The sequence below is a fragment of the Anarhichas minor genome, unplaced genomic scaffold (genome assembly GCF_050575085.1).
Source record: "Anarhichas minor isolate MPS153535 unplaced genomic scaffold, ASM5057508v1 ptg000136l, whole genome shotgun sequence".
In the NCBI taxonomy this organism is placed as follows: Eukaryota; Metazoa; Chordata; class Actinopteri; order Perciformes; family Anarhichadidae; genus Anarhichas; species Anarhichas minor.
Window position 1 is genome coordinate 8258582 of NW_027466582.1, and position 25977 is coordinate 8284558.

General features: G+C 42.7%; 1 protein-coding gene across 4 annotated transcripts in view; it reads right to left on the reverse strand.

Moving 5' to 3' along the window:
- Window positions 1-25977, reverse strand: part of utrn (utrophin) — a 159402-nt gene that overhangs the window by 27216 nt on the left and 106209 nt on the right. For all 4 annotated transcript variants that reach the window (XM_076083598.1, XM_076083599.1, XM_076083600.1 and 1 more), the window contains 11 exons: window positions 24359-24627; window positions 23540-23686; window positions 20560-20638; window positions 19302-19362; window positions 13421-13482; window positions 12564-12638; window positions 8547-8748; window positions 7687-7772; window positions 6137-6294; window positions 2388-2554; window positions 1-112 (listed from right to left, as the gene is read on the reverse strand). In XM_076083598.1, coding sequence (XP_075939713.1) covers window positions 1-112; window positions 2388-2554; window positions 6137-6294; window positions 7687-7772; window positions 8547-8748; window positions 12564-12638; window positions 13421-13482; window positions 19302-19362; window positions 20560-20638; window positions 23540-23686; window positions 24359-24627 — 1418 coding nt within the window. The remainder of the gene's footprint in view (window positions 113-2387; window positions 2555-6136; window positions 6295-7686; window positions 7773-8546; window positions 8749-12563; window positions 12639-13420; window positions 13483-19301; window positions 19363-20559; window positions 20639-23539; window positions 23687-24358; window positions 24628-25977) is intronic.

Below are 25977 nucleotides of genomic sequence, written 5' to 3' on the forward strand. Positions count from 1 at the left end.
CGGTGTGCAGTACTCCACCATGGGGTAGTTGAGCTTGTGGCCCTTGGCGGTGCGCCCAGAAAAGAAGCAGCTCTGACACACGTCGTAGTTGAAATGCTTCAGACTGCGATACCTATAGAGATAAAGAGAGAGAGAGAGAGAGAGAGAGACAGTATGAGGAGAGGAAAGGAAGTCAAAAGTGAGATAAGTTGAGTTGAGAAGTTGTGTGGGTAGATGTAACTTGTGTAAGATGTAAGGTTGTGTGTGTGAGCACATATGCAGCCCTACAACGCGATTCATCTGCAGGCTACACTGAAGCCTCCTGGAGAGCAGTCGATATACCTCGTTACTCTGTCACACAATCCTCCACATGCACACACCCTTTCTCGATATGCTGACAGTGTGACAGACAGTTGGATTTCCACCAAAACACAACAACGTGACAACAACTGTCAGGATGTTGTTCTCAGCAGCAGCTGTAGCCAGAAGGCCATTTAACCGCTCAATTTAGACAGGACCCATTGAGACGTAATAGCTTAAGTCTTTTATCTTTCCCTCTTCTCCAGCCCTCCCAAGGTTAGCTGACTGATGAGCTACGAGAGGCTGCCATATATTAAAGGATGCAACAGCGCACACGACACCAGCAAGTCAAAAGCACCATTACGTACTGACAGGTAGCATATTACTATGAAGGGGGGGCGTTAATTCACCTTCACAGCTGGATTTGCTGAGACGGCCCTTAATTCACGAGTATATACACTAACAAATGTGGTTAATGATAGACCCTGTATTGTCTGGCCTCATTAGTGGACATCCTATTGTTAAAAATAGCTTTTTATTAGGTTCCTTTATGCAGAAACTGTCAATGTATGATCAACTCAAGCAGTGTTTGAAATAGGAACAAAGGAATTAGAATAAGGGCATCAACACTAAAAATAACACTGTTACAGCTGACTCAGGTTGGTGAGATATATATGTTGCAGTCAGCCCATCGTAGCTGGTAGCTTACTGGTGATTGTGACAGCATCACAGAAATATTGATGGTTTATTTTCCACAACACAAATATGATATTTTTTCCTAAAATCATGATTTCATTTTTTCAAAATGAATTCTGCAGTTGTCACGGGGTGTGTAGAAAATAATTTATGGAGTAGCTAAATACATTTGTTACATGTACCCCTGGTTGGGAATCACTGATTTAAACAATGGCAATAAGATGACATGAAAAAACGAGATTAAAAGTGAGAAATAAAACTGCTTTAAAAAATAAAGGTCAACATCCAAATTTAAATTATTACTCTCACAAATGATCATATTAAAAACACCTAAGGTCTTTTGTCTCACTGACATTTAGTAAGAGAAGCAATTACATTTTAATTATTGTTGGCAGGTCCAACACTGAAAGTAAGTACGCAAATGTAGCGCACGCATGTTCAGGACAAGTCTGCTTGACTGCACAGGAAATGGTGCATGTTGAATGTGGCTCTTGGCTCGTTAACGATCCCACCAATTTGTGGCGGTTGAGTTGACATTTATCAAATGTAAACATATCTGCTGACACAATACCCTGCTTGAGTTCTTGGATGATCCCATGTACCATGCTAGTTTGAACACGACTGCTACTTGCAAGGGTGGAAAAAATGAAATCTACAAAATGCCTGCTGTGCATTTTCCTTCCTCTTTCTCTCCGCCATTCCCTCCTTTGCTCCCTCTCATCGATCAATGACAGAACTTGGCAGACGTGTGCTTCATCAAATGTCTGACTGTATTTCTCTTTTTGCTGGCAAAGCAAGGAATCTGAAGGGGACAATACAGCAACCCTACTTCACTTGGCATAGTGTTACACATATCTCCAGCCACGGAAAAAGCTTTTCCCTGCACAACTGGTCAGAGCACAACGAAATTGTATGATAAATTGACAACAGCTGTTGATCAGCAACGCACATCTTTTGTTTACCTGTTGTTACTGTATACCTTTAAGATACGGATCAGGAACCAGCTGAAACAAAGGCAGCTGTGTGTGTGTGTGTGTGTGTGTGTGTGTGTGTGTGTGTGTGTGTGTGAGATTGTAAGTCCTGCACAGTATCAGAGGGTGGTCTGTTATGGATTATTGCCAGCCAATCAGCGCTTTGTGAACTTTGTGAATGTGGGAGAGCACCGCATGTTTGTGTGTACGAGCGTGTTGCTGCCTTTGTGAGGATGTGTGCATGTTTCCTTGCAAACCAGAGGATGGTATTTAGTCAGTGGTGTATCAGCTGTTGACATTTAGATAAATGCCTGCCCTCCAGAGCAGATCTGCCCTTTATGCTCAACCAGGAGAGAACAACACAGAACACAGCCACATTCTGTGTTTGGGTGTGAGGCCTGTCACATGTTGCAAACTTGTTTATATTTTGTGCGTGTTCACCTGAAGCCAACAATAGGACACTCCTTGCAGATGTTGCACTTGGCCTGATGTTTTGCTGTCTCTGCAGCAGCCACTCTGTGCAGGACAGGAAGCCAAACCATGGACTGGGGCTCCAGACGCATCCAATCAACAAACTGCCTGGGCTCCAGCTCCACCTTATTGGTCACCTGGGTGTAAAAGAGGCAGGGCCGAGAGTTAGGAGCATTCCAATCAAATGTTCAGTTTACAGTTTCCAATAAAGTTCCCACAAAGCTGGTAAACTGTAAGGGCACTTTGCATCATGATAGAGAAACATCCACAACATCATTCGCATGAATGAAAAACAGGCTGTAACTCTTCGCTTGTTACTGAAAGCCTAAGAAAGATGCAGACATATTTAAGATGACCATACATAAAATGACGATTCCCTCAGGCACATTACGGCCTTGAATTGTGGACCAAGATTAAATAACTTTTATGAGCTCTCTATCCATGTCTATTGGTTGAAATATCAAACAATAAACATTGATATTGCTGCTGTAAACGACACCCCCAAACTCCTATTATTAACTGCTGCTTGTGGAAACTTTTGGAGGTGTAATTGTTTATCTAACCTATACCTGCACAGTGCTACTATCTATTGTTTTAAATACTCCGGATGTGAAACAATATCTAGACTTCTCCAAGAACAACCAGCTAAAAAACAACAGTGTCCACTTTTTGTCCAACATTTGTACCTTTTAGAACCAACCTGTCAATAAGGAGAAACATAACAAGACATTGTTAACACATTTATATTTCAGGAGACTATTTGCCCGACTGCAGATTATAATGAGCTCATTGGAAAAGCCAGCACAGGATGAGAAACTTTGATGTGGCTGTTGTTACCGCTAAACAAATCAAAGACGACCTTTCCATCATCCCTGACACACAAAAAGGGCAGCAAATGGAGCAAAGGGCTGAATACATTTGAAACGGTAGGAGAGAATAATCAGAAGGCATAGAGTGAGAACGTGCGTGTGCATGTGTGGGTGTGTGATCCCTTCCCAAGGCTTATGGTGTGCAAGACTGTAAGTGTCTCAATGTTATTAGCATATGCTCCTGAAAATAAATTCATGCTGCAAAACAAGCTACAGGCGCATTCCAACCTGGAAATTGGAATCAGGGATTGGCTTATTTAATCAATGTGTGCAGTCAACTCACAGCGACAACATTCACTAGTGAGCTTTAATTTGGGATAAGTTTAATGAGTTCATAGCACCGAATATCGAAAAGGTCAAGTACCAAAAACTGGCAAATATTTATTCGGATTTGTGCTCTTCTTCACTGATGAAAGGTTTATTCTATATAATTTATGAGGCAGCATTTAAACAACATCGGACATTTGAGAAGTTTTTGTTCAGCTGTAGAAAAACGTGTTCATATTACTAAAAGTAGGAATCGGTTCTAAAAAAAAGAAAATCAGGTATCGTATTGGCATTAGTGTCAAAAATGTCAAACAATACTCAGGCCTGAAGATCGTCTGGTTAAATGCATTTCAGGTGATCAATCAGTGATTATCTTTAATGTTCAGTGAATAATGTGGCCATTTTGAAAAGTTGAAAACCATAAAATTAAGTGTTAATTAAGTGTGGGTTCTTTCAGACGAGTTAAAGGGCATCCTGAAGGAAGGCTTCTGCAAATTACTGGTTGAATAATGAGAATTAAACTTCCAACCTGATGACATCTCAAATCATCTTTACACCCTTCACCCTTCCATGTGACCTTCCCCTGCACAATCAGAGCAGGTCTCTCCTTTCCCATACGTCGCCTCCTGTCCCTCCTCCGCGTCACCTAACGGCAGAATTATAGCACTCCCAGATTAATTACTGCAGAGGAGAGATGTCTGAAAGGATGGCTAGATGGATGGATGGATGAAGGAGAGGGACAAAGGAACAGTGAAAGAGGCCATATTTATGGCGGTGCAACTCGTTCATCACAGTCCCATTAAACCAAATGGACTGGGTGACTGCAGTGTCACTGGCAGGGCAGACTGACACACAGGTGGCTTTGCTCACATTTATGTGTTAAATAAAAGAGAGAGAGAGAGTGACTGTGGGTGTGTGTGTCTGTGTTTATGTGTCTGGTTTCTACCTGCAAACTTGGTTTGATTATTGAATGATTAATGAGCAACTGAACAGCTGGCACATCAACTCCAGATCAAGTCTGTGCACTTGTGCATGCTCACCTCTCTGTGTGCATTAATATGTCATCCAGAGAGTGAATTTGCATTTTTTCCGTATTTTGAGAAGAAAAGAGAAAGAAATAAGGTTCAAAACTGCCTCACTCTGCTATTTTGAGAGGCGCAGGAGATCAAGGAAATGTATAGCTTCCTAATTTCAATGTTTGGCTCACATTTATGACTGACGAAGCCTGAGCCAGGGAAGGAAGAGTGAGAAAAAAATGAACCGGCCATCCTGGGGGATGAAGACGTCATTAAATGCCACTAACGTGCGGAGATAAACCAGAGGAAAGTGGTTAGCTGGCTGCTGTAAAACACTAGAGGACAGCCAGCAGAAGACTGGAGGCCATTTGAGACTTCATGGTTGGTCAGCAGAGCTTAAATATTGAAGCACTTTTACAGGATTGAGAGAGGCAGGCGATACAAGCTTGGAAGACATGGAGGAGTCTGGGGTGCTTAATGACAATTAACTTTGGGGAGATGCACTGAAATGTAATCTCTTACAGTACTGATTACCTGCCAAAAACTATTATCAGTAATGTAACTCTGAATATACTGACCACTTTGACCTACCTCTGGTTACTGTGACTCTAAAACCTTTACACGTACATGAAGCTAGACAAACCCACGGGTACGTTTAGAAGCCGATGCAGAAATGTTGGCAGAGACCGTTCCAGCTCTGTTACAATGCAGCAGAACAGCAACAACAATAAAAAATGTCATCTTTTTGAAGCGTTCAGCTTTTCGAACACTGTGTCACATTGATGTTGATTTATGTCAAACACAGTCTGACAAGAAGGGCTGTATTTGAAAGAAGTCGTCTTGGGATAAAAGTGGAATATCAGCCATTGTTTTTGTTACAATTTATTTAAGCTGCAGCATGTGGCAGTCAACTGTTTTCTTTGTAGCAGATACAAAACTGCAAACTCTGTGCCAGGGGAGGGTCTTCCACTATACTGCAGGGCTACCTAAATATGTGGATATGCTATTTCATCAAAATAAGAATGACTAGATATTATGAAAGCTGTAGGCCGTTTTGAGACGAGTTGTAAATTTGAGTGTTGTACCCGAGTGGTTCTGGTGCAACATTGTAATCCCTAACTAGCCCTGGGCTGCGTTAGGGCTGCAACTACTATTTTCTTTAGCAATTAAGCTGCTAATTATTTTCCTGATTGACAAGGTTGGTCTATAAAATGTCAGAAAATAATAATTGACTGACCAACAGTCCCAAAATCCTAAACTAAATCTAAATCAGAAAATATTCACATTTGTGAGGTTGGAAGCAGTAGGTTGCTTTGGAATTTTTGGCATTTTGCAAAAAAAAAAAAAAAAAGATTCAGCTTTTAGTTAATACATTTGAATCATCTTTTTTTAGTTTTATATTACAATTTGATGTGGTGAGAGATTTGTCTTTCTCATTTTATGTACATTTTTGTCATCATATCTGACCTGGAGTCTTTTTACTGGGGTTATGCTTATATAGTCCTCAGACATGCATGCCTTCAGTGCACAGCTACATGCGTGTGCGTGTCTCTGTGTGTGAACATACGTGCTGGAAGCAGCTGCGGACACTGGGTTCGATGTTAGAGCCTCCGAAGGCGGCCACCTCCCCGAGCTGTCTCGGGACCTGGATGGCTTCATGTAGCAGCAGACCAAGCTGCCTCTGGTCACATGTGTCCCCTGCTGACGCCACCTGGCTGAAGAGGTCTGAGGGGGTTGGATGAGGGGGAAAGAGAGAAAAAAAAAGAGAGAAAGAGGGAGTGAGTGAAAGAGTCAATTCACGTGGGTGATATTTAGAATAAAAGATATCGGTATAAATAGATGTAGAGGGAGAAAGTGTGACGTTAAGAGCACGGAGTGGGAGGGAAAGTGTTAGTGTGTGTATATGTGGGTGGGAGGTGGTAGGGAGGACACAGAAGAAATCAGGGAAGAGATGCATTTTTAATCTATCAGTCTTACTTCTTACATGCCAGGTTCTCCCTCCTCTAATCTCTCTCGCTCTCTCTCTCCCTGCTTCCGACTCTCCCAGAGATTGACAGAGCTGTTACTGGATATGGATGCCTGCCCAGTGACACGCAGGCTTCGGCCGGTTAACACGTTATATTTTAGATGAAGTTATGGAACACCTCCACAGCTCATGCACAAACTGAGCATGGGGGAAACGAAGGGCATGACAGGTCTTTCTGCTCCGCTTGCAGATGACTTTGATCGCTGTGTGAAGACCAGCCCTGATGCCAGGTCCTGTTAAGCGAGTGTGTGTGCGCGCGGCACACGCAAACGCCAGCAATGACGCGTGTTCCCGCGTGACCCGCTTCCTACACACACCTCTTGAGTCGTCTGACTGATCTCCAACTCAATATACTTTTGCCACAAAATTACATTTGACATGCACAACTGTCACAAAAAGAGTGTCGAATGGCAGCACGCCTGGTTAAGTGTGTGTGTGTGTTGCACTGTAGCTATATGTATGGGACTGACAGCGAATGAGACTCCAAGAGAGTAAAGGAAGAACGACGCAATCAAGCATGGTTGATACCCTTCTCGGGCTAATAGAAACTGCCAGTGGAACGAATAGGCTCAGGAATGCCATGGCAAGAGACGAGGAGGAGAAAGACGAAGAGGGGAAGGAGGATGAAGAAAAGAGGGAACGTAAGAGTAAGTAAGACAGGACAGAAGACAAAGGGGCACTGTTGGATGGATGAACAATGCTGTGAGCAGTGACAGCAGTGGAAGATAGACAGAGAGAGATAAAGCACCAGAAACAAAGAGCAGGAAAAGCCAGAATGACAGTCTCCTCCCAGTGCAGCAAGCCTATATTCACGCTTGCTAATCCTCAAAAATAAATCAGAATAGAAAATTAAATAAAGAGCAGGGGAAACGCGTAGGAGGTCTCTCATGCAATTAGACGACCCGCTCTCCAGCTCCTCTCTATCTCTGTCTTTCTGTGAGTTTGATTAATACAGCTGGGATTGCAGCTTTGCTGGAAGAGTAAAGGACGGACTCGCCGCAGTCTGGCGTGGACAGTGCGGGGCGGAACAGCGGTGCGTTTAAGTGCATGCGTACATCAGCAGATTTCTAACCCCGTCGTCCGGTACTTACATTTGTATTTCTCCTCCAGGTGTCCCTTGGAGAGAGAGAGCAAACCGATCTTCATGGACAGGACGCGGATCTTCCCACTGCGACCACTGCAGGGACACCACACACACACACCCACACACCCACACACACACACACACACACACACAGCAGACAGTGGCAATGAGCCAGTTGTATATATTGTGGGTATATATTTGTGTATAAAGAATATGTTTGTGTGTCTTCAGTTCAATTCAGATCTGAATTATATGCAACAGCAGTGATAGGAAATCATTAAATGTTTGGAAAGAGAGGATTTTTCAAGTGTGTGTGTGTGCGTTTGTACTTCTATCATTGTGGGTGAGAGCTGGTGAGATTAGTACATTTTCGGAGTACCCTCAAACAATGTTTAAGCTTGTTGCTTTCCAGCATGTGAACACACATATGATTATACAGTCTGTCCATGCTGTGTAGGCCAGTGCAGAGTGAATATGAATATGTATGTATGCATGTCTGGTCTCATGTTGACATTGCCACAATATGTATATACAGAAGAGCGTGTAAATACGTATAACATAATCATTATGCAAAGACGACGCCAATGCAAATGGATTTTAAAAATAGTCGAGCATAGTGAGGATGAGATGTATCAGTTCTGCCACTTTCATCTGATTTAAAACATTTTACACGCCGTATTTCGAAGCGCATGTTTAAACGTGTATACAAACTCACTACAGCAACCCTGATTGCAATCATTAGTTACGTTTTCGAAAGGCAAGGACGCAGGTGGCGACAGGTTTTGTCATAATCTGTGACAAATTCAGAAAAGAAAGAGGCTTGTGTATAATCCTCCATCCTAAATGTGAAACAGATGGCATACGTACGTGTCGTAAACATTGAGCAGCCAGTTGAGACACATGTCAACGCAGAGCGGCACGTTGACCAGGTCTTTGTGCTCCTGCTCCAGGCCGTCGTAGATGGACGTCAGGCAGTTGATGACGTCGGGGACAGACAGCAGCTGATTGTTGTTGGTGAGCTTGTGCTGCTCGAAGGTGTTCTGGGCCACGCTGAGGTCCAACAGGTCCACTGCAGGGGAGGAGGGGGAGGAGCGATGGAGGGGGAGAGTAGGAGAGAAACAAAGGGGAGACAGAAACAAGGAGGACGGGGAGAAAGTGAAGAAAGGTTAACGAGAAGGAATATATAAAGAAAAAAAAATTGTAAAAGAGATGACAAGGGACCAAAAGAGGTGCTTAACCATTAGTAACCTTTCTGACTTGTTCAATGGGCTTCCAGCAGCGGTTCAGATTTTTCTAAAAATGTCAAATCTGAACAGGATCGAGGAGCTGAAAACGGCACAGACTATTCATAGAGGCACTTATAAACGGCAGACGTGACTGATATTTTGTCCAAAATAGTTCAAAAACAACTAACTGTGAAAGTCTGCAGGGAGAGACAGAGAGCAGGCAGATCATTGTGGTGAAATATTAATATCAGAGAGAAATCTGAACAGAAAAAAGACAAACGAGGAAAGAATGTCAGACTTGTAGTTAGTAATTGAATTTGTTGGCTACATCTTCAGAGACACAGAAAAAATGGAATCTATTTATATCAATATCTCAATTAAACCTTCATTGTCTTCTATAATGCAGCTATCACTGATGTATCTTGAAAGTAAGACGGTAGAAGAAGAGAATATTTAAGAAAACAGGCTAATCAAGTCCTTTGGAACAAAACCATAAAGGACCCCGATGCATAAATGCAAACAACACACAGAAACAAACATTAAACACATTAAAACAATGGATAAAATACGATACACTTTCCGAAGCTGGTCATTCACACACATACACAGATATCGTGGGATTTATAGTGTTTAAACACCAATACTCCATCTTAACATGTCATTTTTCTTCATTACAGAGTATAATTTTCTTAGAATAAGTTAAAAAAAATCTACATATTGATTCTAAGCCAGTTTTGGGCATGTAGTGTGTTCCCACAAGAAAAGTGTCAAAATAAAGTATACTCAAAGGTGACAGCATGCCTACTATATACAGTCCATTACTGAATGTGCTGAGGCACGCCACTCTCCCACAATGCAATGCACATTTTCTCGTGTACTGTAATGCTGTGCATCTACTCACAGTATGTAGTACATGCTGTATAGAGTTTGTATGGATTTGGGACACCACTCATATGTTCTATTCTAGAGCATTGTTCTTCCTTTTTCTGTCTTGTAGATTGGCACTTCGTTAAATGTGCAAATGTTAAACTATTCATTTAAGACTATTGTGAATATACTGTTGACTCAAAACATGTGTGGAATTAGTACCTAGTCTGCATTTGGGACCCAGTGTTTTTACACAAATCTAGAGATGAATTAACTTTTAATCAGTGCTGTATTCAAGGTCCACTGGAAAGGTCAAACAGTTAACCCAATCTCTGTTCCAAACATGTAGACAGTAGTGCAACAAATACACAGGAGCGCATTTTTTTTTTTAAAGGGATTGCGCGGCTTTTGCAGCTGCTAAACCTACACAATTAAGACAAAAAGAAACGCACCCCAAACTGTGCTGCTAGGCAAATTGAATCTCGGTGCTCCTGTGCTCTTTGCACCCATTTTAAATGAGGTAATACGCATACATTCGGCACAAAATTGGCCCCCTTTCAATGCAAATTAACCTCATTGCAAAAACAGTCAAATTCGACCGTCGTGTCATGAAAAATAAATTTTAAAAAAGCTTCAGTCATTTTGAAAACACATGAGAAAAAAAGGACTTAAAAATAAGGTTATTATATAAATGAATAAACATTTTTTTTCTTTCCTCTCCCTCCTTTCCTAAATCCTTGGCTTAAATTGTTTCCCTTGCCTTTCTCTTAATTGCCTAGTGGTGCTCAGGCTGACTCTCCCACCTCACACCCACTGCCCTAGCCTCAAGCGCATAATTTATACTTTGACATATAGATAATTGAAATCTAGACGCAAAAGAAGGGCAAATTGCACTCAGCTGCAAAAAACTTTTGCGCTGTAATATTATCTCCATGTCTTTTGTGAATTGGACCTTGAGACGGGGAAGAATTTGGATGATGCAAATGATGCACATTTCCTGTTGCTGTAAGTGGCCGTAATCCATTCTCTGTGAATTTACCCCACAGTGTGTTGTCTGCTACGGGTGTTAAATTACCATGACCAAAATAACAGAGCAGGACATGAATGTGGTGAAACGATATGCATAAGGATACAGGGGTAAGTATGTTGTATCACGGTACGTTGTATGTATGCAATACAAAAAAACTATATATTGTGATACTCAAGAGTATCAATATTTTCTTAAACCCCTACAAAATAAAGGCTATGACTCTTTTCCATAAACCATTTAGACTCCCTCTCCTAGAGCCCGCATCCCGCTCACCTGCACTCCTCACTTAAGTCTCCTCATTTGCCCTGTTGCATGCTCCTTGCAAACCCCTCTACGGCTCCTTGACTCACGTTACCTCCTGGTCCCCAGAAAGCACTCATTAGTGTGGTGTATCCGCGTGGAACGGGCACAGCAGTGCAGCCGATGCCGTCAGAAAGCAAAAACGTGGCTTCTGTCTGGCTTTCTCACATTAACGGGATGCCACGCGAGCTCATTGGTGCTTTACCAGCCCCCTGGCACAGACTTAACCCAATTAGACGTTTGATAGGATCCCTGTCATGTGTGTTTGTGCCATTCCCTCACACACATGCATGTGTACGTACACACACACACACTCACACAGATTTACAAACATTCATAATATTACACAAAGGTCTCCAAGCAAAGATTCCATGTGAATCCAGGCTAATAACTAATAACTACTGATCCTTCTGCTGTGCGTATGTACTGGCTTGTGTGTGTGTGTGTGTGTGTGTGTGTGTGTGTGTGTGTGTGTGTGTGTGTGTGTGTGTTGCGCTGTGACTGTTCTAATCTAATGGATGAAATTGAATTGCAGTGCCCCAAGTCGAAATCACTCAGGCTAAAGCCTTCCCATCAGAAACAGACGCATGCGATCACAGAGGCAATATGAGATGAGAAAACCAAAACGTCTGAATCGCTCAAACTCATTAACAACGAACAAACACAAAAACACTTTGATACGCACGGTTATCCAGGTACACATGCCTAAGCTGCACACACACACACACACACACACACACACACACACACACACACACACACACACACACACACACACACACACACACACACACACACACACACACACACATGAGGCATGGTATATTTCATCCGTTTGTTTCAAACAGGCATTCAGAACAAACTTCCTACAAGCAGCAGGATGTAAATGAGCAGTGTGGGCTCGCAGTGCGTGTTGCCATAACAATGTCAACAGCTGGATAATAGTTAACATTTGTCAACAGTATTACACTGTGCTGAGCACAAGTGGCTGCTGCCGTGATGGTTGAGTCTGCATGCACCTGCAGTGTGTACGAGTGTGTGTGTGTGTGTGTGTACATGGGTTTGATAGCCACCTGAGACTCTCAGTAATAGCCGCCTTTATCAAAGCTTACATTATAAACGAGAAGATAGCAGCTCTTGTGTTGAGAGAAATAAAAAAATAATAGAAACAAAGCCTATAGAAATCCCACCTGTGCACACCAACATGAGGCTATACTCAACAGGTTTCACACAGTCACCAGCTGTGACTGTGCACGGTCAAAATCCTGCCCATACACACACTGAAACAGAGTGTGTCGTTTTAAAAGCCAAAATATCCTTGGCTCCTGCACTGTTCTGGCACAGCATCTGGCGAAGCTTCAAATCATTACTGCAGCCCCTCGTTGCACTCAAGACTTCAAAAGAAGCGGATCACGACTGCAGGTATTACGGTGTGTTCGAGTGTATGTGCGTCTTACTTACAGCACAGTGCTTTCTGCAGCCTGCGGATCTTCATCGCTGTTCGGTATGCTGAGAACCTCACATTGTTCAAGTCCGCTACAGACAGGGATGGAGACAGAGAGATGAAAGGTGTACAGACGAAAAAAGCAAATCACAACACAAAGTGCAACAGAAATCTGCCCACCGAGTAACATAAGGAGGCCCTCTGTCGTCAATGACAGCCGACTTTTTCTTAGTTATTGTCTATGGAGATGACCGGGGGAGGGGAGGGGTGGCTGATGTGGTCTGTGTAATTAGGTTAGTGAGTTCTGTCTCGGAGGGGGCCGGTGCTATTTGTTGAGCTGCTGGCCTACAGCGAACGCTCCCAAAGTTTCACAGCTTATTACTTATCCGGCTGCTCATTAATGAACCGTCATACCAGCCACCCCACTGGGACAGACACACGCATATGGATATTAACAGGGAGCAGGAGAAAGAGCGAAAAGATCAAGGTGCAGTTTTCATCAAGGTAAATCTGAAGAGTAAACTAACCGGACAAGAGAGAAATGAGTCACCAGGATTGTGGGTTCACAAGAAAACCGAGAACACACCTGGAAAACCTTTCATTTGAACTGGAGAATTTCTATAAAACAGTTCACGGTGAATTTGGTCGATTATCCAGATGGACAAGAGCATGGTTTCCGAACACATATTTGAAATCTCAGAGACGATATGTGCAATATGATAAAACATGGCCAAATGAAACCAAAACTGAGATAAATCAAGGTAACTAAGAAAATATGTTTTTTTGGAATTAGATAAACTGCCCCTTTAACTAGATGTTTGGTCAAGATTATTCGAGGTACTGAAGATACTAAGTGATTGTGTGTGTTTCTTACCTAGTGACTGGTATAGCTCTGTCATCTTTGGATGGTCCCAGCAGGTTGTCTGTGTCTGGTGACTGAAAAACACAACAGTAGTGGAGGACCATTAGACTGAGAAACGCAAAAAACACATAAGCTGACACACAAACAGAACAGAAGCCACTGACAACACACACACACACACACACACACACACACACACACACACACACACACTTTCAAGGCTCATCACAAAAACTACCTCTTAGTACTTAGAAACCTAAGGAACACAAAAACACACATAAAATAGTACAGATAGACACAACAAGCACACAAGCTAACATCATCATCATCATCACTTGATGTGTGCAAACATTGTCGATGGCTTTATTGCCAACTTTTCTGTTATCAGGCACAAATTGGGGACAGAGGCTACAGATTCTTCCACAAATCATAAATCACACACAAAAAACAAAAAAAGCCGTCTGCATGAAACAGCAAGACAACACACACACACACACACACACACACACACACATATACAAATAGACACGTACTGCGAATCCCTCTTATCACCACAGCATCTTTCTTTTCAAATACCAGGGGACATAAATATAAGGGGACCTCGTCTCAACTCCCTGTTTACATTTCTGCATCAGACAGAAGCCTCACAAATACACACATACAAAACAACACACCGAATCGACTGAAAAACCAATGCCATAAAAATAAATAAAATAAGGCTGTGCTAAAACTGATCAAACATGGTTGGCTTCACTCACAGAGCAGCAAAGAATCTGACTTTTCTCAAAGCTGCGGCTGCCAATCTGTGCATGCATTTGAGCTCTGCTGGTCGTGCTGTGGCTGTGTGTGTGTGTGTGTGTGTGTGTGTGTGTGTGTGTGTGTGTGTGTGTGTGTGTGTGTGTGTGTGTGTGTGTGTGTTTTATCTGGCTGTCAGAGGATGTACTCAGATCTGTGTGGAATGTTTGAGAAAATTTCTGGAAGACTGTTTTTTTGAAACAAAAGTCTGTTTTTGAATGCAGAGGCTCCCCTGTGGTTTCAGCGATGGCTCGCTCTCCGCTGACAGGCAGCAGGAAGTGGAGTGCTGACAGTGAACTGAGATGGCGGAGCAGCCCTCCTCCTACACAGAACTTCATCACTATTCAATGGCCGTACAGACTGACGAACCCTTTCACACTTTCACAGGCATCGCTTAGGCCTGGGTCTTCCGGTGCTGATGACAGACACACAAGGAGACAGACTGGCCAACAGCTACTGCCAAAGAACATTTATATCAGTTAAGTGTAGAAGGGTACATTAGGGAAACAATAGACACACGATCAATTCACTACTAAAAAAAATCTCCATTTCCATCAACAGAAAGATCAGAAAGCCTGTGCTTATGTCCACAACTCATGTATGCCATAACGAGGACGACTGAGCTGCCAGGTTTAACGGTACTCAACGCTTTCCCTTCAATGTATTCCCTTTGTAATGCCTACGCAATCTTTTTGTCGTGCTTTAGGAGGAAAAAAATATCAAACTGTTGACACATTTACTACAAAGCTGCTGCAGGTTTGATAACACAGCAGGAAACATTCAAAGGCGAGGCCACAGGGAATATTAAAGAGCAACTTACAGAAGTACATCGTCAGTGAACAGTGGGAGGTCTTCCTCATCAAAAATTGCTTTCACACCAGTAATTCGGTTTGAGTTAACACACACCGGTGTAGTTGTGTAGTCCGCTGCAGAGTTCAGTTGACAGCTTTCATACCAGCTTAAACTCAGTGGACAATTATTTGATTGGACAAGCAACAGAAAATATATCAACAGCAGTTTCCCTCCGTTTTATATGATTGAAAATTGAATAATATTAGTGTTTTGGACTGCTGATCAAACAAAACTTGTAATTTTACGCGGTAAATTAAAATGGTTACGTGGCGATAAAGCCACTAAAGCCGCTTGTGTCTTTTTGCACTGCATAAACATCATTTAATGACCTCTCAAAGTAAACAAACAAATCAAATGAGGTCACAGAAGGAGACACTGCGGCAGGCGGAGGAAAGATAAAATGTAAATAAATAAATGAAAACCTTCAACGAGATGTTTTTTGTGAGATTTCAAAGTAGTAGTAGCAAACAGATCACCATGATAACAATTAAGCTTGTCAAAAATAATTGCTATTTTCTCTGACGTTTTCAGGGTAGCAGCGCTACATTTACTGCTGCTACAGAGTCCAACAGAAGGTTAAAGTGGTTCTGCTAATTATTCACTTCTCTGCTGCCTCATAATTAACCATATCAGCAATGTCCTCATAACTAGTGACTATGCCTGTCTATCTGTCTTTCCTACAAAAGGACAATATCCCCATGGTCCGAGAGGTGGACGTATCCCATCAAACACTTATGCTGTGTCTCCTGACAGTTAGTCATTGTTTCACACTTGGAGAGCACAAAGAATAATTATGAGTGTGCAGATGAATACTTGGATTTCCAAATAGACTGAATAAGGGAAATATCTGAGGAAGCCAGAGAAAGATTTCAGGAACTTTTTTTTTGTTTTCCTCGGTGACAGCAACCTGCCAGACTTATCACGAAGTGTCTGTGACGGGGGAGAAGAGCCTGCATTCACCACCTGACATCTTCTGGCTTTCACGTCTCCGTCTCTGCCTCCTTTGCTCTTATAAAATCAAACCCACCCCAGCCAATGTTATCAGCGTTCTGCTTTTGACATATAGTTCAAACTGCTTTAATTGAAAACAATTTTGCATACATAAGAAAGAGGTGCATTAGGTCCACACGGCTGTCTGTTGTGTTCTGTCCAACCAACCCCACCAAAGGTTTCCGAACAAAAACACAGAGAGACAGCACAGAGACTTTATCAAATCTTTGCAGAGATGCAGTCTTGCTATATTTCCCCTCAATTAGCCTACGAGGCGTGTGAGCCCTCCCCTGAAGTGCCAGAATGGGTGAAATGGGACAACATGCGAGGTTGCCAGCATGAGACGGCAGGCACAGAACTTGTGTGAAGCCATTTGATTTTCCTCCCCAATATGTCGCCCGAACTCATCGCTACAGGAGGTGGGGACAAGGCTCGGTTTTAATCAGGGGCCCTTTGTCCGCCCAAAGAAAAGAGGCAGAGTATGAGAGGAGATGGAAGAGGAAACGAGGATTGGTTTGGGGGTAATGAATGTGTCAAAGACTGATGCGGGTGTCCCGAGGATGTCCCGGTACTGAAAGCGACCTGTGATTAGTCCTGGAGATGGATTTAGAGTTCAGTTTCCAGGCTGCAAATGAAGTGGATTTGCATGAGTGTGCAGCAGCCTGCATGTATATTTATGTGTGAGGGAGGTTCAGTGAGGGCAGTGTACAGCACAGTAGGCTATCTTCATTTTAATAAGGAAAGAAAAGCCACACATTGAGGTAAAAGTTGAAAAAGGATTGATCCTTTTCTTCCTGTTTCAAAAAAAAAAAAAGCAATTTAATGTGGAAAAGGGCCAGGCAGAAGGAAAATCTGCTCCAACCAACTCAGAAGCATCAACAAAACAAATGGTGTGTGCTCACTATGCTGCGTGTGTTTGGTTGGCCAGTTTGAGCTCGTGTCCAGTTGGGGCATATACAATATGCATTCTCGGGTGCATGTAAGCGTTTACTTGCCAGTGAGACGATTGGAATCTCTATTTGTGTGTCTAAATGCATGTGTGTGTATTGGTTTGTGTGAATACCCTTGTGCACATGTGTTTTGTTTGTGCGAGTGGGCGGATGCAGGTGCATTGGCTGGGCACATCTGTGATCACAGGCTGTTGTTGACTGTAATGTTAGACGCCTGTCCTCCGAGTCGTCCTGTCTCTGGCTTTCATCTGATCCGCCTCTAGTGCCAAACTGCAGCGTAAACACAGCGCAGGTGTCCCTTCCCCCACTCTCTTTGTCTAAATCCCTGGGTTTATGTCTTCCTAGTCGGTCTGACAACATTTGATCTTGACCTCCTTCCAAATTTACTCAGATTTTTTTTAATAGGATTAAAAAAACAAAACGGAATCAGTTTATTTTAATTAGCTGGTTGTATCATTTTGGATACAAGCTTTCCAGAAAAACTTAAATGCACCACCGAGCTAGAGTCTTCGAAGACAGTCCCAAATGTACACCAACTGATAATATTATAAGGTTATCAATCTCAAGCAAGTCTAAATTTCGACCGTACTAAACATAAATTGCTGTGCTTTGGAAAATGTTGCATTAAATCTCTTTGGAGACATTTAACCTATCACAAGACCGGTCTGGATCTGTTCATCTTCGTGGCTGAAGCTTTTATGGGGGGTTGTTCTGGGAACAATGGCACAAGGGGGATTGTTTTAAAAGAATGGCTACTGACTATTTAACTGACACGGTGACATTCTCAACTCGGGGCCAAAGGCGATTTAAGGGAGTCCTAAAAATTACAACTGCCCTATCATCCTAAATCACATAGTTACACAGTAAGTGTCTTAACAGAAACCAGAAAAACAAGGAAAGCATAACTGACAAGTGATGCTGTAGCTGAAACTACTATGTTTCTAAAATAAGGGTGAATTTAGGTTTGGTTAGTCAGCAGTTTACTGACAGTTACATGGTTTCTGGATAATGAGGTCCTTCAAACTTTGAGAAAAAGCAGAGAAGCTGCCTTGTTTGCTATCGACACAGATATTCTCTCGACCCGTTTTAATAAAAACCTGCTGTTTGGCCGGCAAAAAATGTAATGGGAAGCAAGACGTGAAGCTGAAGTTGTTACAGTCACTTTTAGAACAGTGTGGAAGGCTGCCCAGGGATTCAGCCTGGTATTTATCATTTCAAAAGGAAGTGAAAATGCTAGACTGGATGAGTCATATGCAGGTGAAACAGTTGGAATTTTAATATATACACACAGGAGCTAATGGGCAGAAAGGAGCTTGTAATTGGGAGCAATATAAATGAAGTACGTGCATTGAATGTGCACGGAACAATGGCTACCTGAACACCCGTGGGTGATGTATGCGAGAGGTCACTAGTGGTCAGAACTTTAATGTGAAAAGGTGGAAAAGCATTAGATAGAAAAGATAATGAGTTATTTCTATGAATAACTATTAACATTTTTGAAATGAAAAATAAAAATGAAAAATCAACTCCATCTGCACCATACTGCCCACATTTGGTCTACCTTGAGGAGGATATCGAAGTTGGAAACTACAGCAATGCCAGTTAAAGTCAAAGATCATATGACAGTCTGAAAATTCAGTATATTTTGGCTTGTTCTGATTGAATTAACCTGCATTTTTACAAACTCTCCAGGTCGATAGTTGCTGGAATCTCAATTATCGGACAGCGGTTCACAACCTGAGGATCAAGACCCTAACAGCGCTCACAAAATTAACCTAAGGGGTCAAAAGAAGATCACCGGGCTTAGGAATACAAAAAAACTAAACTCTGCTACGCACAGTTATGTTCTTTTCTGGAACCTTTGCTTTTATTTAAAAAATACTTTTTAGTTTGACCTCTAAAAATTCTAAAACAATCTGAGACAAGAAAATCAATCTTCAATTCAAGCGCTCAAAGCTCAAAGACATACACCCGGTGATGACAAATAGAAAATGCATTGGTATAAAGGGTGACACACAAACACATTTCAAACCAATAATAAAGATGAAAGGTATAAATACAGCATTTTTACAGACAATACCCTGACTGCTCTGCCTTGAATGCCAATCACTGTAGAATAATCATTGTCACACACACACACACACACACACACACACACACACACACACACACACACACACACACACACACACACACACACACACACACACACACACACACACACACACACACACACACACACACACACACCTGCTTACAATTACGACACACAAAGATGGCTATCGAAGCCATTTTTCGACACTTACTTGATGTAATATGGAACCTTATTCTGAGACACCGCACGTTGCCAGGGGAGCTCAACAGAAGCTGCAGACAGAGAGAGAAAGACAAAGAAAAAGAAGAGATGAAGTACAGTAATCCATTTAATGTTTGGGGCGTGACTTGAATATAAATCTCATATCTAACACTTCCATAATAATAATAATAATAATAATAATAAGGGGAAAATAGGGCTTGAAATTATCAATAAATTAAACAACAGAGAAAAATACTGTTGAGAAAAAGGCGCCACGTGTCCAGGTTTATGTTAAACTTCATGGAAAGAAAAGGAGACAATAAATAGTGACAGACAAAGGACATGTTCGACATGACAGGCTGACACATTGTGGAAATGAGCCAGATATAAGACTTGAGGCTCTTAAGAGAAATACGGAGCAGAAATGTTGCTTGATTTACTGCCCTCCCACTTTCCCTCCTCCTTGACACAGTTATACGCTGAGATAGGGAGATGAAAACACAGTAAGAGAAAGAGATTAAGCGAGATTGGGAGATATACGAGATGGAAAGGCAAGATAATGACGCAGTACTTTATTGATCCCCAAGGGAATATTAAGCTACTAGTGTAATGAGAGCGAGTGTGTGATTGAGTAGATAGTGTCGTAGTGCCGGGAAGATGAAAGAAGAGACGGAGTGCGGTTTTGTCTGGTGCAGTTGCTGAGCTCTCAGCAGGGCTCACTTGGTAAATTCATGTCTTTTGGAGACATGGCACGGCGGGCCGAGCTTACCACCTGCCTCTGAATCACACGCCGTCCATTTTATCTCTGTGTCTGACAGCCAGCAGAGCAAATCAGGTGGAGCAGAAAGAACACTAATGGCCGCATGATTATAGAAAATGACATTAGAATGAGACGCGCAGGGAGAGAGAGTCTGGCTGCTTTGTTTAATGTTCACACTCGTGCATTTATCTTTTCCCTCTATAGCTCTGTCTCTAGCTCTCTCTGTTACTCTCCCTCTACTAATGACCACTCTAAAGAGGGGGGAAAAAGAAAGGGAGACAGTGGAGAGCTGTAATTAAGCCTTGCATTATTCAAGAGTGAAGTGTCTCGTCTGCAAACTGTGTGTGTGTGAGCGAGTATGCATGTGCACCCACATATGACTCGCATGACTGTGAAGCATATGGCCGAAGATTAGAAGATGGGACATGGGAAAATTTAGGGAGATGTGAAACAGTGTAACTGAGTGGAAACAAACCAAGTCCCCCCCCCCCATTGGTTCTGTACTTACTGGAGAGGAAATGTTGAGAGGACGGGCCGAAGTCTCTGTGGGCTTCTTTAAGCAGCTTCAGTCTGTCCTCCACCGCCACCTGCACAATGACCAGACAGACACACAGACAGACGGGAGAGAAGACAGTCAGCTGCGGGCCTGAAAGTTGTACTCAGAGAAATAGAGGTTCACAGCGGATGGAGTTGGCATCATGGTCACGATGAGTTCAATTTCTGTGCAATTAAGCTGAAGGTGGAGTTGCTCGAGCAACTCTTTCTTATTCTTTTAGACGTATAAACACATACTAGTATCTTGAGTATACAATTAATATATGCTGTTATTTACCTGTGTATAGCAGTTTAGCGATGTGTATAGCACTGTATATAAATCAATAGCACAGTTGGAAACCCCCCAGGGAGCTAACACAGAGTGTGATTACATGCACACTGGTATTCTGGTTACACCTCGTCTACACCGGCCGTGCAGCGAAAGCAGCAAGTCAACAGCAGCAGCAATCCTACATCCATATTTACAACGGAAGTCCCATTACTGCAGTTCATTCAGAAGTGTTTTAAAAGAGTAACAATGAACAGTTAAGCGTTAAAGTCAGGAGCGAAAAAACACGAAAATTCTTAAGTTCATAGTTGTGAGCCATTGCGTGGCCGGTGTTGATCGCTGCATTGATAACTAGAATTACAGCCTCGCGGTTGTATGTCATGTTGTTCTGCTCTATGTCTATTAGTGTGTAAGTTCACCAATTCAGTATCTGACCAAATATGGTCACAAACTTCCCTTCTGTTCATGGTGCTTAAAAATGGCCCGAAAAGTGTTTTTGCAGAGCATTATGAAGTTGGAGAAATTCCCTCCAGGCGTTACTGAGATATCGCATCACGACGACAACAGGACAGAACTGATGAAGACCCAAAAACATAATGGCTCAGGCCACAACAGATACCCTGTGATGATCGAGTAATGCGTTTGCAAATATAACATATTCATATCCCGCTTTCAACAGGATACGTCTCCATAAGCAGATAACTGGCATGTGCAGAAGTTAGGAGTGGGTGATATGAATGATATCCTCACAAATACTCATTGTGATATACTGTACTCAAAAACATGTTGGTATGACACACAGATCAAAAACTTGAATAATATCAGAATCATGCGAGGTCTCATGTTGCATGTAAAACATCATAATATCCTGAACATGATCACAACCGGGACAAGAATTTCAAAGCGTCCTGTGCAAAAATACGATCGATTTATGCATCCTTAAATACTCCATATAACTTGTATTATTACAAAACTTTATTTCAAAAACAAAAAGCTTGCTTATAAATAATGCTGGTTGAACTTGGCTTGCATCCACTCACTCACTCCGGTACCCTTGTGGAAACTGTGTATTGACCTCTCAGGCAGTGCACCTGTGCCCTACGTGGCAGCGGTGTTGCTTTGCTCCATGAGGCGGACTAGCAGGACAGTATTGGCAGTCTGTAATATTGAGACTCTCTCACACACACACACACACACACACACACACACACACACACACACACACACCTCAGGTGGTATGGCAGCCAGATAACAGCTGTCCACACGGGGATCTTGGAAATAGGCACAGAAAAGGCCAATAGCTCAGTTTCTTTCTGGCTATTGTGGCAACTGTCCCACAGAGAGGAAGATGGGAGCTGTCTGCATATGAAAACCAAATCATCAAACTGCACAGCCAGAACTGGCTCGTTAGTAAAGCTCTCGCCTTCCTGCACAATGAAAGAAATAAAGTGAACGGACACCAGAGAGAAGTGTGCAGACCGCTGAAACGTTGGGCTCCTCTGACTCAGTATTTGAGTTATGTTCATTGTCCGGGCAGAAAGACTATTAGTGGCTGTCTGTACAGTACAGGGGAAATATCACAAGAGTACAAATTAGTCCAGCTTCCCAGTTTGTCTCTGCGGCAGTGCAGCGCTTTAAAAAGGGATGACTTAAGGTCTCCGTCCAAGGTTTCATTTTTTTCTCTCTCAACATATAAACTCCCCTTTTCTGTTTTTTTCCGCCCCAACTCATTTATCTTCGGCAACAATGCTGCATGACTGCATATGAGAAAAACTTCAAAAGAAGTCTGTAAAAGTTTCCATCACAGTGTCTTTGAAATCACGGTCTATCTGTGGCTGCCTGGTGTCCTGGGCAGTGAGCACCACGGACATCAACCTTTCTCTGCTCCTGTACGGTAGATATAGAAACGATGAGATAACTTGTCACTGAAAGAAAAACAGAGCTGATGTTCAAACTAGGCCTGATGAGGACACAGCGTAAACAAATGAAGAAGAGGGACAATTGTCCTTGCTTGATAAGGAGAACGTGTTTGAAAGAACTGAGATTTGAATTGTAGACTTCACGTAGAGGATTTCACTCCCCAACTCAAAACCAACGTCTCTTCTCTTCTCTTTCCTTGTGACGACTTGTAAACAGACTCCAGGACTTTCCCTCTGGGGCTGAGACGTGCTCCACTCTGAGAAAAAAACTCAGAGAGTCCCCCAGCGGATCAGACAAAGACACTCAGGTGCGTAGGGAGCCAAGAATGTCACTGGTGTTCTGTGAGAATAGTGTCCATTGATGTGCAGAGACAAAGTGGTGCAGTGAGCACCGGGCTGCGTATTAATAAAACAGGTACACAGGTAGAGGGACAACTCTCAGTCTCCTGTGTGTCTGGATGACAAAGAGTGAAATCAGCACGAACACAGCGAGAGAAACTGAGAGAGAGAGAGAGAGAGAGAGAGAGTCAAAGACAGAGAAGATAAAAACTCACAGGCAGTAGGAGAAAGAACAGGAAGAAAGAGGATCAAGATATATTGAAACCAGCATTCATTTAGGCAAGCGTGGACAAAATGCTGTAGGATGAAAAGGTGGTGGATAACCCAAGAGAAGGCAAGAACGAGATGTGTGTGGAAAACCGTGTCTGCTCCAATATCTGCATGTGATTCGGGAGGATTTCAACTACCTGCAGTAGTTTCCATCTCATGTCGAGCTGGTCCAGTTGTCTGGAAGCAGTGGAGGACAGCTGGATGTCCAACGGTGTCAGCTCTGCGGAAAGCTCGTTGACGATTCTCACATCCTGACGTAACGGGGCGATCTCCTCTCTGAAGGTCTGAAAAGAAAGTTTTATGTTGTTACAGGGTGAAAAAAAATGTTGCTGTAACTGTATCACTATTATAAACGAAGGCTGTCTAATTACTTTAATCGTGATGTTTGTGTTCTTGATGAACAGAACATCGGTTATCTTCTGTTTCATCTTAATTGCCGTTTGACTTTTTCTTGCTTACAGTGTTGAACTCATGACGTCTAATTGGAGATAAATCAAGTTTTAAATTGTGTTTTGTTGTTGTGGCTGTCAATATACACTTAATGCCTATAGGTACTTTGTGTGTGTCAGATACCGTGGACAAGTGTTTCCACTGTTAATAGATGAATAGATTTATTCACAGTGGATGCTTACATGGCGTGGTTATTGGGAGATATAAATGGCCAAGACTGTCCATACCACTGGGAGGCAATCATTAAGACGTGAAGTGGTGTAACAGATTATAATGTTATTTTTGACTATTTTACTGCCACTGTTTCTTAGGAAGCAATTTTTCTGCCTGTAAACTAAATGTGCTGCTTGTTTTTTTGGCCAGGTGTCCTTGGGAAAACACCCCCCCACACATGAGTGGCATTTGCAAAAAAACAAGACCGACTCATCTAAATCCTGACATGACGCATTGACGATTATGGTGCTTTGGCAGTAGTATACAACAGCAGTGCCGTCGGTCTGACTCACCATGGTCTTGTCGATGTGGTCCTGCAGAGAGTCGATCAGCAGATCCCCCACAGGCTGCCAGGTAGCTTTGGCCTCCTCTGCCTGAGTCAGCCGCAGGTCGAGCTGGTCCATGGAGCTCTGCAGCTCCTGGAGTCGCTCCAAGGCTCGCTCCACCTGACTCTGCCAGCCACCCATGTGTCCTTTCAGTCGCTCCCATCGCTCCATCACCTCGCCTGTCTGCTTGCGGATGGCCCGGGCCAACCCTCGGGCCTTCTCCTCTGGGGTGAGGTCTGGAGGAAGAGAAGAGAAAAGACAGGTTACGGGAGAAGTAAGTTATCTTCCTGACAAAGACAGCTTTCATTACACTTTAATGTATACTTAGTTTCCATACCACTACATGGTATCAGCAGGAATATTTTTCTACAATCTTGAATATATATAATGTCCTCCACCAGAAACCTGAAGTTTCCATTTTTGTACTTTTATATACAAGTTACGACTAAAGCAAGAGAGCCATTCTCCAGTCAGTCATTATAAGATATACAGGTTATAAAATATAGAGCTCTGTAAGTTTTTCTTAAATTGCATCCTAAGGTACTGAATAAGCCTTTCTTGGGAGTTTTCCATCTTCCTGTACATTACTTTGCTTTTGTTTGATTTCTGCTTGGGCAATAAGGAAAACTCAAGAGACGAAGGGAGAAGAGAAGGACAGGAGGTAATAAAAGAAAACAAGGATCTCAATTACAGTGAGGGTGGAAGTGAAGGCAGCCGAGGCATGAGGAAAGTGACCAAGAGAGATACAAAGGGTGATCGATTATTTGTGACATATCAGAGGATGCAGACAGAGAGGAAAGAAAAGAGCGGGCAGAAGAGGAAACTGCTCCCCAAATACCCATTTTATCTGGAAAGAAAGATGAGCAGCTTTTATGAGGTCTAAGGTCTCCTCTCCAGGGTGGCGACAGGATTACCATCTTCACCTGTTGCACCTCTCTTTTTGCCTCTCTCCCCTCCTCACATGCAGACTGTGCACACACACACACACACACACAGCAGACATCTGTGAGAAGTACTGCAGGTGGAACCTCATACAGATACACACAATGTGATGCTGTCTGTCTTTTGTCATGAAGAACGTGGGGTACAAACAAAACAATAAAAGTCAATTTAGTGGCAGAGACTAAACTAAATTACTAAAAGAGAGCATGTAAGACAACGGGAGTTGTTAAGACTTTGCTGCAGTGTCACCATACGAAATCCCATCTCCGCTGGTTAAACAACAAGCACAGCGTCTCATCCTGGATCAGCAGGATCTATTTATACAATGAGGCGACGCTTTGATATCCATATCAAAGATCACAGACAACAAGCCTATCGGAATGCACTCTCAAAGTCTTGCCACACCCCTACACAGCCCCTTGGGAAGGTTTAATTATTTACACAGTGGAGTTTTAGTTTGAAGGGAAATGTGCTGACTTAACCAAGGCTTCAATGGGGCATCCGACAGAGACAGAGAGGGAATGCTGAATGAGTCTGTGCATATTTTATTCTCGGTCGCTCTGTTAGATATTGGCATTACCACCAGCTCAGACTTCAGTGAATGGTGTTTCCGGAGCACTTAACCTCAAAACTGGTAAGTCCTT